This window comes from Bufo gargarizans, chromosome 3 (genome assembly GCF_014858855.1).
Source record: "Bufo gargarizans isolate SCDJY-AF-19 chromosome 3, ASM1485885v1, whole genome shotgun sequence".
Lineage (NCBI taxonomy): Eukaryota > Metazoa > Chordata > Amphibia > Anura > Bufonidae > Bufo > Bufo gargarizans.
Window position 1 is genome coordinate 516,098,792 of NC_058082.1, and position 13,664 is coordinate 516,112,455.

Sequence of the window (13,664 nt, forward strand, 5' to 3'; positions counted from 1 at the left end):
ACAACTGGAGTGGGCGGAGTAACTGGGTGGAGTGTAGACTCCGCCCACTTTTATAAATTTTGACCTTTGTCTCACACTGACCCACCCTGCCGAGTTTGGGTGCTGTGAGAATGACAGCTGTTTAAAGGTTTCTTATTGAAGTCAATAGGGAAAATCTGATTGGTTGTTTGTGGCTCCGCCCACTTTTTAGCATCCCCAAAATGAGATATACATTGGCACAGTCCTCCAGTGACCAACTGTGCCAAGTTTCGGAACCCTGCCATTAACAGTCTAAGAGCAGCGGCAGTTTGAATTTTTCCCATTTAAACAAATGGCTGAAATTTGATTGGCCGTTGTAGACCCCGCCCACTTTTTAATTTTTTTTGACCCCAGTCACCCAATGACCTACGGTGCCAAGTTTGGGTATTCTGACTTAAATATTGTGAGAATGACAGCAATTTAAAGGTTTCTCATTGAAGTCAATAGGGAAAATCTGATTTGTTGTTGTTGGCTCCGCCCACTTTTTAAATTTTTGAATCCAAATTAATCTATCACCTGATTTCAGAGATTTGAAGCCCCTGACATCAATCATGGAAGCATTTTTCAATTTTCTGAATTTTTTTTTTTCCACATTGAAATCAATGAAAGAAATCTGATTGGTTGTTTTTGGCCCCGCCCACTTTTCTGAATTTTAATCCTAATCCTAAATTGTCCAACTGTACCAAGTTTGGGGAACCTGCCATTAACAGTCTAAGAGCAGCGGCAGTTTGAATTTTTCCCATTTAAACAAATGGCTGAAATTTGATTGGCCGTTGTAGACTCCGCCCACTTTTTTATAAATTTTTGAATCCAGTCACCCAATGACCTACGGTGCCAAGTTTGGGTATTCTGGCTTAAATACTGTGAGAATGACAGCAATTTAAAGGTTTCTCATTAAAGTTAATAGGGAAAATCTGATTTGTTGTTGTTGGCTCCGCCCACTTTTTAAATTTTTGAATCCAAAGTAATCTATCACCTGATTTCAGCGATTTGAAGCCCCTGACATCAATCATGGCAGCATTTTTCAATTTTCTGAAATATTTTTTTTCCATATTGAAATCAATGAAAGAAATCTGATTGGTTGTTTTTGGCCCCGCCCACTTTTCAAAATTTTAATCCTAATCCTAAATTGTCCAACTGTACCACGTTTGGGAAACCTGCCATTAACAGTCTAAGAGCAGCGGCAGTTTGAATTTTTCCCATTTAAACAAATGGCTGAAATTTGATTGGCCGTTGTAGACTCCGCCCACTTTTTCATTATTTTTTGAATCCAGTCACCCAATGACCTACGGTGCCAAGTTTGGGTATTCTGGCTTAAATACTGTGAGAATGACAGCAATTTAAAGGTTTCTTATTGAAGTCAATAGGGAAAATCTGATTGGTTGTTTGTAGCTCCGCCCACTTTTTAATGTCCCCAAAATGTGACAGAAATTTCCAGGTTGACCCCATGACTGAGTGACCCAAGTTTGGTGAGTTTCACTCCGAAGCTGTATGAGTGACAAACGTTTGCATTTTTCCAATAAAACTCTATGGGAGAAAAAAAGAGGTTTTCGGGGGCCCGCCACAGGGGCCCGGAGGGAGGGATCGGTTAACAAAGCACAAGCAAGATAGTCGGGTATGTGCCGACCAAGGGTGCAAAGTTCGGTATTTATACTCCTAAATCTGTGGGAGGAGTAGCAATTTGAACGTCTCATTGTAGTCAATGGGGAGAATTTGATTGGTTCTGTGTGGCCCCGCCCAAATTTTCGGGTCTCCGAAATGTGCTAACAAATTGCGCGTTGACCCCATGACTAAGTGACCCAAGTTTGGTGACTTTAGTTTAAAATCTGTGCGACTGGGAGCGATTTGAAAATTTTCCCTGTCAAAGTCAATGGGAAAAACTTGGATTTTGGGGGCCCTGTCCCAGGGGCCCGGAGGGTGGGATCGGGTAACAAAGCACAAGCAAGGTACTCGGGTGGGTGCCGACCAAGTCTGCAAAGTTTGGAATTTGTACTCCTAAAAATGTGGGAGGAGTAGCGATTTGAAGGTCTCATTATAGTCAATGGGGAGATTTTGATTGGTTCTGTGTGGCCCCGCCTACATTTTGGGGTCCCCGAAATGTGCCAAAAATTTTCGGGTTGAGCCCATGACTAAGTGACCCAAGTTTGGTGACTTTAGCCTCAAAGCCTGGCGAGTGGGAGCGATTTGAAAATTTACCCTGTCAAAGTCTATGGGAAAAAAGGGGGCTTCCGGGGCCCGCCACGGGGGCCCCGGGGGTGGGATCGCTCCACAAAGTAATAGCAATCCGATCGGGAACAATCTGCACGTTTTGGTAAATTTTTGTCTATGTAGTGTAAAAACTGTGGGAGGAGTTAGGGTGGCAAATTTGGCTATAATAAGAATAAGAATATATATGTGAGATAACATTATGTGGTCTTGCTATGCAAGAACACATAATAAATGAAAAGGAACACATGTTTTAAGGGGGGTGTTTCCAAGATATTTTAACTGATGACTTGTCCTCTGGATAGGGGTCCGACACCAGGCCGATCATCTGTTTGAGAAGGCCCCGGAGCTTGCAGTAGCACCGCAGCCATCTCACAGTTTTGCTTAGGTCACATGGCCTAGGCGCAGCTCATCCCTATAGAAGTGAATGGGGCAGGGCTGTGATACCAAGGACAGCCGCTATACAATGTACGTAGCATGGGGCACAAGTAATGCTGGCGGCACCCTGTGCTTTTTACATTAGAGTTACAGTTTGTTATAAAGACTGTGACGTCCACTGATAAAACATCTTAATGAAATGCATATTTTAACGTGCATAGCACTAGAAACACTAGGGACCTGGTATTGGCACCATCTACACGTTGTATGTCTTGTCTTGCACCAAGCATACCTTCATGGAGTCCAGAGTCTTCAGCTCCATATTAGATATGGTCCCTGAATATGCCAGAAATATTTTGCAGGCAACGTGGTCATCAGGGTCATCACATTCTACCATTCACTTTCTTGGGAATCATATTTAGGACATAAGGCTCTTACAACCAAACCTCACTCACTCCTATTTTCCTATAGAAGTACATTCTGCTACCTCTAAAGGCTAAGATATACTACTCCTAAATACTATAAAATAGAAGTACAGTCAAAAAATCACAAAAGTTTTAGTTTAAGCAGTGACAGATGTTATTTGTGATGTCAATTAAAGGTTAATAGAAAATTGCTCTGGGTATTGTCACTGCTGCCCCAGGCCTGCCTTACCTACAGCAATGGTTGGCAATCCGATTCAGCTGAAAAAAGTCTAGAATTGACCAAAATGTCAGAACTCAATTCTCTCTATCGGTTGGAATAAAGGATTTATTGAGCACTGTGTTTCTTTAAATGCCATCTGTTATATTAAATTACAAATCCTACTCTTAAAGATAGGCAGAGTGTTGTGCATTCACCCAACTACTACTCCTAAATGTTGATCCAGCAGTTCCATAATGAATGTATAGGAGTCATATGACAGATGATGACACTATGGAGGTTATAACCACCTCCTTATACTTTATAGGCTCATATCTACATGGACACAGTGTATTTTTAGTCCCTGCTTATGCAAAGGTTCATACGCTTACCATGCGGAAACATGAAACGGTAGTTGTTATAAAAGGTTGTTATTGCCTGTGGTTAGTGTGTTTGATTTGACGGGACTGGCTTGGGCACCATTTTAATTTGTCACCTGTATAAGCAGGCACTACAGGTGGTGGGGGCGCAACGGGCTTTATTTGATTTATACTTTACTATTTTTTTGTTCTGCAGGAACTAAAGAAAGACATTAAGAAAGACGTGAGCAGTAAACCACCAGACAGACCAAACCAGACCATATCTAATGGCAGTGCCATGCCCTCAAGTGAAGCGGTGGTCCGTGGTTCCGGAAGAGGTAACTGAAATACCACTCTGTACGCTCTACTAAAACATTAGTTATTTCAAGTCTTCTAAATCTGGTTTTGTGAGATTCTGAGACTGATCATACTCTGTAAACAGATTCACGTTATGACAGTTTTGAAGTATTCAAAGTCAGTTAAAGGGGTTAACCAAAAATATGACATGCATGAAATATGTTTCTTTATGGAATACTATAATAGAAGGATAACTGCACATCAAAAGTTGTAAAATAATCTCTTACGCTGTGCTGACACTGACTACTCCTCTGTTGTCTACAGTGCAGCAGCTTGATGTGGCTGAGGTGCACAAGTCTACAGTCCACCACTGTGGACTAAACAACCTCCTACAGAAATGTATAAAATATCATTTTCATATATACACACACGTGTCTTCACCAGCTGATGTGCGCATTGCACACTTGACCGACAAATGAAGCCATCATGGCTGCCACTGGGGAAGCATAAGGCCAGGGCCCTTTGTGATGTCATCCTCTTTGGATGCTGAGGGGTCCCATTGTGATACATGCAGTGTTCCATCTGTGCTTATTTTCATGGGGCTGCCAATTTGATTTGGAGTTGGACAGACCTATCAATCCAATGAATGAACGTTGTGAACTTGTAATGAATGGGTTGAGTTGCAACAATGGAAGTCAGCAGACACCAGGGGCCAAAAAGCAACAACCAGGGATATTTCTTTGCCAGTGACAGGGAAGGGGGCAGAGGGGAGGGGTGGTGCACCGATGCACTCTTTAAGTCCAAAGGGCCGTCCTGTCAAAAACAGGTACATATGTTTTACACATGCAAAAATATGCTGCAGCAATATTCAAGTCTGAACAGCAGCCCCTTTTCAAACCACACCGCCACCTCCTATGGATGTGCACCTTTGGCCAACACACACATGTGCCCCCACCTGCTGACGTGTGCAGTTGCACACTTAACTGATCCATCATGGTTGTGGAGGGAGGTAAACAGCTGGGTCCCTTGTGATCTCATCGTTCCTGGATGCCGAGGGACCCCATTGTGACACATACAGTGTTCCATCTATGTACATTTTCATGGGGGCTGTCATATTGACTTTCTAGAGGCTGCCACTTTGATTTGCAGTTAGACACACCTGTCAACCCAATGAATTAGCGTTGTGGACTTGTGGTGAATTGATTGGATTGCAAAATCCCAAGCTAACAAGGAGGCACCCTAGCGTCCACGCACTATTGCTTGCAGGTGGACTAGAGTGCTGGGCTGGATCCTGAAGGCCATATTTGTGCAAGTGTCTCTGAACAGTAGAACAATGTACCACAACTTGAGGTTCTGCTAAATCTTCCATAAGGTCTTTTGGCGGGGATTCTGATTTGTCTTTCTAGCAATCCTAAGAGCAGCTGTCTCTGAAATTTTTCTTGGTCTTTCAGACCATCTCTTGACCTCCACTGTTCCTGTTAACTTCCATATCTTAATTACTTAAGGAAATTAAGTAATTACTGAGGAAAATGCTTTGCTATCTTCTTATAGCCTTCTTTTGCTTTGTGGGCCTCAACCATTTTCAGTGTTAGGCAGCTGCTTAGAAAAACCCACGGCTGCTGTTTTTGGGACAAGGTTAGAGGAGTCTGGGTATTTATTTGAAATTTGCATCACCTGGCCTTTCCTAATGATGATTGTGAACAAGCCTTAACCCTAACAGGTCAAAGTTATCTGAGTGCTCAAATCTCCTTGGGTTCCCATACTTTTGCAAGGTACTCCCTTCATTTTTTCCACTTTAAAATAGTGCAAAACCTAAATAATACACTGATATTGCTTACAATGTTGAAGTGTGTGTTTCATCTTTAACTTTATGCCTTTTGGAGATCATTTCATCTTCAACTTGTTTAACTGATCACAGTAAAATTTGGCATGCCTGAGGCAGATCTGTAAATTATTACATGCCTGTGGCAGATCTGTAAATGATTACATGCCTGTGGCAGATATTTAAATGATTACATGCATGTGGCAGATATGTAAATGATTACATGCATGTGGCAGATATGTAAATGATTACATGCCTGAGGCAGATCTGTAAATTATTACATGCCTGAGGCAGATCTGTAAATGATTACATGCCTGTGGCAGATATTTAAATGATTACATGCATGTGGCAGATATGTAAATGATTACATGCATGTGGCAGATATGTAAATGATTACATGCCTGAGGCAGATCTGTAAATGATTACATGCCTGAGGCAGATCTGTAAATGATTACATGCCTGAGGCAGATCTGTAAATGATTACATGCCTGAGGCAGATATGTAAATGATTACATGCCTGAGGCAGATCTGTAAATGATTACATGCCTGAGGCAGATATGTAAATGATTACATGCCTGAGGCAGATCTGTAAATGATTACATGCCTGAGGCAGATATGTAAATGATTACATGCCTGAGGCAGATATGTAAATGATTACATGTCTGAGGCAGATATGTAAATGATTACATGTCTGTGGCAGATATGTAAATGATTACATGCCTGAGGCAGATATGTAAATGATTACATGCCTGAGGCAGATATGTAAATGATTACAGACAGGGCCATCTTTAACGTGGGGCAAAGGGGGCAGCTGCCCCGGGCCCAGTTGCTGCAGGGGGGCCCAAGGCAGCTGCCTCTTGAGTCCCGCTGGCCACTGGTGACGTGGGGGGCGGCGGGTGGGCACACGGAGACGAGCGCTTCCATAGTAATTTATATCGCCATCCTCAGGACAGCGATACAGATGGAAGTGCTGCGGCGGGGCAGTGGAGGGAGAGTCGTCTCCCTTCCCCGTTCCTCTGATAGGCTGCGGGCACTAGGCCGTCATTGCGCCGCCTGAGCTGTACAGCGCGGGACACAGGCCAGAAGAGGCCTGCAGCTTGATGGAGGTAAGTATAAGTGTTTGCATTTTTTTATTGGGGGCATCTATGGGGGCACCTGTTACTGGCACATGTTTGGGGGGCATCTATGGGGGCACCTGTAACTGGCACATGATTGGGGGGCATCTATGGGGGCACTTGTTACTGGCACATGATTGGGGGGCATCTATGGGAGCACTTGTTACTGGCACATGATTGGGGGGCATCTATGTGGGTACTTGTTACTGGCACATGATTGGTGGGCATCTATGGGGGTACTTGTTACTGGCACATGATTGAGGGGCATCTATGGGGCACTTGTTACTGGCAGATGATTGGAGGGCATCTATGGGGGCACCTGTTAATGGCACATTATTTGGTGGCATCTATAGGGGCACATCTTACTGGCACATTATTGGGGGGCACTATGAGGGCACTTTTACTGGCACATTATTGGTAGCAGTCTTTACTGGCACATTATTGGGTGGCACTATGGGGGCACTTCCTACTGGCACGTTATTGGGGGCACTATGTGGCCACAAATAAGGGGTATTTTATATGGGGGGCTCTGTATAGGGGTATTTTATACTGGGGCACATTATGGTGGGTACTATGGGGAAGGTGAGAGAGAGGCGTACTATGGGCTCATCCATGGGGGGAACTAAGAAGGGGTATTTTATACTTGCAAATTATGGGGGATACTGAGGGCATCTACTGGGGCACTATATATGGGACATTTTATACTGGTACATTATGGGGGGCACTAGGAAGAAGGGGGAAAGGAGCACTATGGGGGATTTACTGGGGGCACTATATAGGGGTATTTTATACTGGCACATTATGGGGCACTATGGGGACATTAGCTCAACTGGGGGCATTAAAATGGGGTATTTTTTCACTGGCACATTAGGAGAATTATTACTACTGGGGGGCATTATAATAGGCTTTTTTTTTTTTCTACTGGGGGTCTATGGGGAACATGATTACTAGTATGGGCACTATGGGAGTATTATTACCTGTGGGACACAGTGGGGAATATGTTGGAACTGTAGGAGCACTATTACTTCCATGTGTGCTCTAGCAGAGAATAATTCCTATTGGTGGGACTATTGGGAGCACTATTATTGTGGAGGCACCTTGGCACAGTATCAGCTTAACACAATTATTTTTGTGGGGCGTTATGTTTACACTATTAGTGTCAGGGGCACTATTTGCTGGGCGCACTTAGTTAGTTTTAGGGCACTGTGTGCCAATAATTATTGAAGGGCACTATCTGCATGGTACTACTAGTATTAGGGGGTTTATCTGTTTCTGCAGTATAGTATTGGGGAGCACAGCAGCACAGTATTGGGGGTGGTAGGATGATTTGTCAAGAAGATGGGAGGATGATGGAAAAGTAGTAAAATAAGATTTTGTTTGTCAAACTGCAGAGATGAGAAATGGCTGAAAAATGGTGGTCTGGTCTGAAAGGAGAAGAGGAAAGATAACATCTACATTAAAGAGACATCACTTGGATGTAAGAGATATGTGGCGCTGTATTACCCTGTATGTAGGGGTAGATGGAGGGGTTAGTAATACACTACTATCTGCACATTGTAAAAAAAAAATAAAGTAATCTGCAAAATACTATTTATTTGTGTCAGAAGTTTAGCTTTTTTAAGAATAATGATACAACCATTTTATTAGATACTTTTGTGCTGATTCTTTTCCCCCCTCTATAGTAACACGTTAAGGACCTATGACGAGTATACTCGTCATGGAGCACTGCTACTTAGCGCTCCATGGCGAGTATACTCGTCATGGCATTAAACTCTCCCCCCCCCCCTCCTCCCCGTATTGGCGATCGTTGCAAACCGCGGGTCAATTCAGACCTGCGGTTTGCAGCGCTTTCTGTCGTTTCTGATCCCGCCGGGATCAGAAACGTTAAAATGGCCAAAGTAAAATATTTTTAACCCCCCCTTGCACCCCTGAATGATTTTATGTCGGCGGGGTGCGGGTGTTGCGGGAGGCGGGCGGTGCGGCGGGCGGTGCGGCGGGCGGGATCGCGATACCCCGCCCGCCTCCTCTTGAATTTTCATTGGTGGTCAGTGGTTTCACCCTTTCCATACAGCGGACCGTATGGACCGCTGTATGGAAAGGGTTAAGTCAGTGAGCTCCCTCTGCCATCGGGGGGCTGCTGTTGCTTTGCTCCCCTCCTTCCCCGTCTGCTCAGTTGTGGCAGATGGGGAAGGTTCCCATGGCAACAGGAAGCCTTCTCAGGCATCCTGCTGTCCATGGTGCTGAACAGATCTATGCTAAAGGCATAGATCTGTTCAGACAAAGTATATATAGTGTTTTGTACTGTATTATACAGACATCAGACCCACTTGATCTTCAAGAACCAAGTGGGTCTGGGTCAAAAAATTTTAAAAAAAAAAGATAAAAAAGGAAAGATAAAAAAAACACATTTATCACTGAATAAAAAAATATAAATAAAAATGCACTACACATATTAGGTATCGCTGCGTCTGTAACGACCTGATCTATAAAACGGTCATGTTACTTTCCCCGCACGGTGAACGCCATAAAAATTTAAACTATCAGGAAATTTTGCCCGCCTTACTTCCCAAAAAAGGTAATAAAAGTGATTTAAAAAGTCACATGTACTCCGAAATAGTACCAATCAAACCGTCACCTCATCCTACAAAAAATGAGCCCCTACATGAGACAATGACCCAAAAAAAAAACTATGGGGACACTATAACATGATTTTTTTTTGTTTCAAAAATGATATTATTGTGTAAAACTTACATTAAAAAAAAAAGTATGCATATTAGGTATCGCCACGTCCTAACTCTTCAGATGAACACCATAAAAAATAAAAACTGTGCTAAATAAACAATTTTTTGTCCCCTTACATCACAAAAAGTGTAATAGCAAGCGATCAAAAAGTCATATGCATCCCAAAATAGCGCCAATCAAACCGTCATCTCATCCCGCAAAAATCATACCCTACCCAAGATAATCGCCCAAAAACTGAAAAAACTATGGCTCTTAGACTATGGAAAAACTAAAACATTATTTTTTTGTTTCAAAAATGAAATCATTGTGTAAAACTTACATAAATAAAAAAAAGGTATACATATTAGGTATCGCCGCGTCTGTATTGACTGGCTCTATAAAAATATCACATGACCCTTAGGTGAACATCGTAAAAAAATAAAAATAAAAACGGTGTAAAAAAGCAATTTTTTGTCATCTTATGTCACAAAAAGTGTAATAGCAAGCGATCAAAAAGTCATATGCACCCCAAAATAGTGCCAATCAAACCGTCATCTCATCCCACATAAAATGAGACCCTACCTAAGATAATCGCCCAAAAACTGAAAAAACTATGTCTCTCAGACTATGGAGACACTAAAACATAATTTTTTTTGTTTAAAAAATGAAATCATTGTGTAAAACTTGCATAAATAAAAAAAATTGTATACATATTAGGTATCGCCACGTCCGTGACAACCTGCTCTATAAAAATACCACATGATCTAACCTGTCAGATGAATATTGTAAATAACTAAAAATGTGCCAAAAAAGCTATTTCTTGTTACCTTGCCTCACAAAAAGTGTAATATAGAGCAACCAAAAATCATATGTACCCTAAACTAGTACCAACAAAACTTCCACCCTATCCCGTAGTTTCTAAAATGGCATCACTTTTTTGGAGTTTCTACTCTAGGGGTGCATCAGGGGGGCTTCAAATGGGACATGGTGTCCAAAAAAACTGTCTAGCAAAATCTGCCCTCCAAAAACCGTATGGCATTCCTTTCCTTCTGCGCCCTGCCATGTGCCCGTACAGCAGTTTATGACCACCTATGGGGTGTTTCTGTAAACTACAGAATCAGGGCCATAAATAATGACTTTTGTTTGGCTGTTAACCCTTGATTTGTAACTGGAAAAAAAAATAGTAAAATGGAAAATTTGCCAAAAATGTGAAATTCTGAAATGTCATCTCTATTTGCCAATAACTCTTGTGGAACACCTAAAGGGTTAACAGCGTTTTTAAAATCAGTTTTAAATGCCTTGAGGGGTGTAGTTTCTTAGATGGGGTCACTTTTATGGAGTTTCTACTCTAGGGGTGCATCAGGGGGGCTTCAAATGGGACATGGTGTCCAAAAAAACTGTCTAGCAAAATCTGCCTTTCAAAAACCAGTATGGCATTCCTTTCCTTCTGCGTCCTACCGTGTGCCCGTACAGTGGTTTACGACCGCATATGGGGTGTTTCTGTAAACTACAGAATCAGAGCCATAAATATTGAATTTTGTTTGGCTGTTAACCCTTGCTTTGTAACTGGAAAAAAATTATTAAAATGGAAAATCTGCCAAAAAAGTGAAATTTTGAAATTGGATCTCTATTTTTCATTAATTCTTGTGGAACACCTAAAGGGTTAACAAAGTTTGTAAAATCAGTTTTGAATACCTTGAGGGGTGTAGTTTCTAGAATGGGGTCATTTTGGAGTGGTTTCTACTGAACTGGTCCCTAAAAATTGGGTTTTTGAAAATTTCTGAAAAATGTCAAGATTTGCTTCTAAACTTCTAAGCCTTGTAACATCCCCCAAAAATAAATATCATTCCCAAAATGATCCAAACATGAAGTAGACATATGGGGAATGTAAAGTAATAACTATTTTGGAGGTATTACTATGTATTATAGAAGTAGAGAAATTGAAACTTGGAAATTTGAAATTTTTTAAAAATTTTTGCTAAATTTGGTTTTTTTTTATAAATAAAAATGATTTTTTTTAACTTCATTTCACCAGTGTCATGAAGTACAATATGTGACGAAAAAACTATCTCAGAATGGCCTGGATAAGTCAAAGCGTTTTAAAGTTATCACCACTTAAAGTGACACTGGTCAGATTTGCAAAAAATGGCCTAGTCCTTAAGGTGAACATGAGCTCGGTCCTTAAGGGGTTTTTAATGTAAACAAGCTTTTTAATGTAAACACTGCCTTTTTTGAAAAAAAGGCAGTATTTACATTACTGCACACCTCTACGAGGTGTGTGGATTTTTTGTGTGTGTGTTGTGGTCGAGGCCGTGATTGCATGCTAGGATGTGGTAAGGCGGGATCCAGGGGGCCCAAGTAAATTCTTAGGGTCTAATAAATATTAAAGACTGCCCTGATTACAGGTGTTGTCTGATTAGAACGGTATTGTCTGATTAGGTGTTGTCTGATTTGCCACAAGAAAGCTTCCCCACTACCCTATAAAAAGGTTTTCTACCCTATAAAAAGGTTTTCAAAGTCTACTTTTGGGTAGTGTACCTCAGCGTTTCAGTTTTTTAAGCATTTTTCACCCACGTGAAAAAAAAAAAAACCCTGAATAACACTCCGCATCTCCTAGCAACCATCAGTGAAAAAAAAATTGTATTCGAATGCCATCCATTTTTCACACAAGCCCTATTCACGTTTATGGAGCCAGGGCTGCGTGAAAAATGCACAGTATAAAACATAATGAAAAGATGGTGCATGAAAAACTGTATGTGCACATACCCACTGAAATGAATCACATAGGGTTCATTTAGGATGCTATCCATTCACAACAAGCATTGCATCCTGATGCTAAACTCACTCGTGTGAAAAAGGCCTTAAAGGCTATGTACATCTTTGGGGACATTTTTGTATGATTGCATTTTACTCATTTTGGGCTAAAATAATTTTTTCAAATGGTCTTTATTGAAAATATTGAGCCCATCTGTCACAAAGGGTTAACAGTTTTTCCAGCTGTGTGCATTCTACTTTCACTTTGTGCCAGTCATCTAATAAATCTTATCTCTAAATTACTAAGAGGTCATAAACACTTATTTAAGCCATGTTCTTATCAGTAAGATAAGGATTGAGCTTTGATGAGTTTTCATAAGGTCTGAGAGCAGAGATAAGGAGCCCATCAGCTAGCTGTCCGACAGAACAGAACGAAAAATCAGGTTCTTCTAGTGAAGCATCTCAGCTCTATACAGAGAAAATTACTACATATGCATAATAAAGACCAATTGAAAAAAAGATTTTTATCTCATAATGAATACAATGCACTAATAAAAAAAAATTGCCTTCAAAGGTGTACATAGCCTTTATGGACATCTTTGGCTTGACTGATACATTATGGGACCTTGTTTGGTTGTTTAGCGTGTTATTTTGTCTGTCTGCATGATAATGTTTTTTGGCAGTGTGCAGTCTTATCAGTTGTTAAACAAGGTTCGGCTAGATCCGTGACATCTGAAATCAGTTGGCCATTCTCGTGGTGGGTTTGACGTTCAGTAGTAATGGCTATAAATTGTTATAGTATTCAGTATATTGGGCAGACTAGATGGGCCAAATGGTTATTATCTGCCGGCACATTCTATGTTTCTATGTTTCTGTGCTTCTTGTTATTTTGTGCTTAATACATGTAATTAGTGTGGATCACTTATTAGAGATTTGTTTTTATTTTGTTATTAACAGCTTTGTTTTCCTGATGATCAGTGTCAAAAAGACTAATACTGTAGTGTCCCACTAGGTAGGGGTGGGCACTACACAAGGGTCAATTGGTGTGCGCGTTACTCCTACTCACAAGGAACAGAAATGTTATATTTAATTGTGCATTTAATGTATGTTCTAATGTGTTTTTCTATGCAATGTACCCCTGTATGATGCAATAGCAGACCTAGTTGGGTGTAGTTAGACATTCCAGACACTAGAGGGAGATAGGGAACCCCTAGTATAAATGTCCAGGCCCAGACAGGGAGAGTTAGTGCAGTGCAGTGTGTGCAGAGTCAGGAGTCTAAGAAGACAGAGGTTAGAAAGCCTGCTCCTGACATGCAGCTTGATAGCCCTGGCTGCTAGTGATGTCCAGGAGGCTAGTGAGAAGCTCCAGCCTGC

At 41.4% G+C, this 13,664-nt stretch overlaps 1 protein-coding gene across 4 annotated transcripts in view; it reads left to right on the top strand.

The window, feature by feature from the left end:
- The window catches only part of SH3KBP1 (SH3 domain containing kinase binding protein 1), a 395,797-nt gene that overhangs the window by 134,896 nt on the left and 247,237 nt on the right, over positions 1–13,664 (top strand). For all 4 annotated transcript variants that reach the window (XR_006388136.1, XM_044283978.1, XM_044283980.1 and 1 more), the window contains one exon: positions 3,799–3,919. Coding sequence is in view for 3 of the 4 variants with exons in the window: in XM_044283978.1 (XP_044139913.1) it covers positions 3,799–3,919 (121 nt within the window). In the remaining variant the exon portion in view is untranslated. The remainder of the gene's footprint in view (positions 1–3,798; positions 3,920–13,664) is intronic.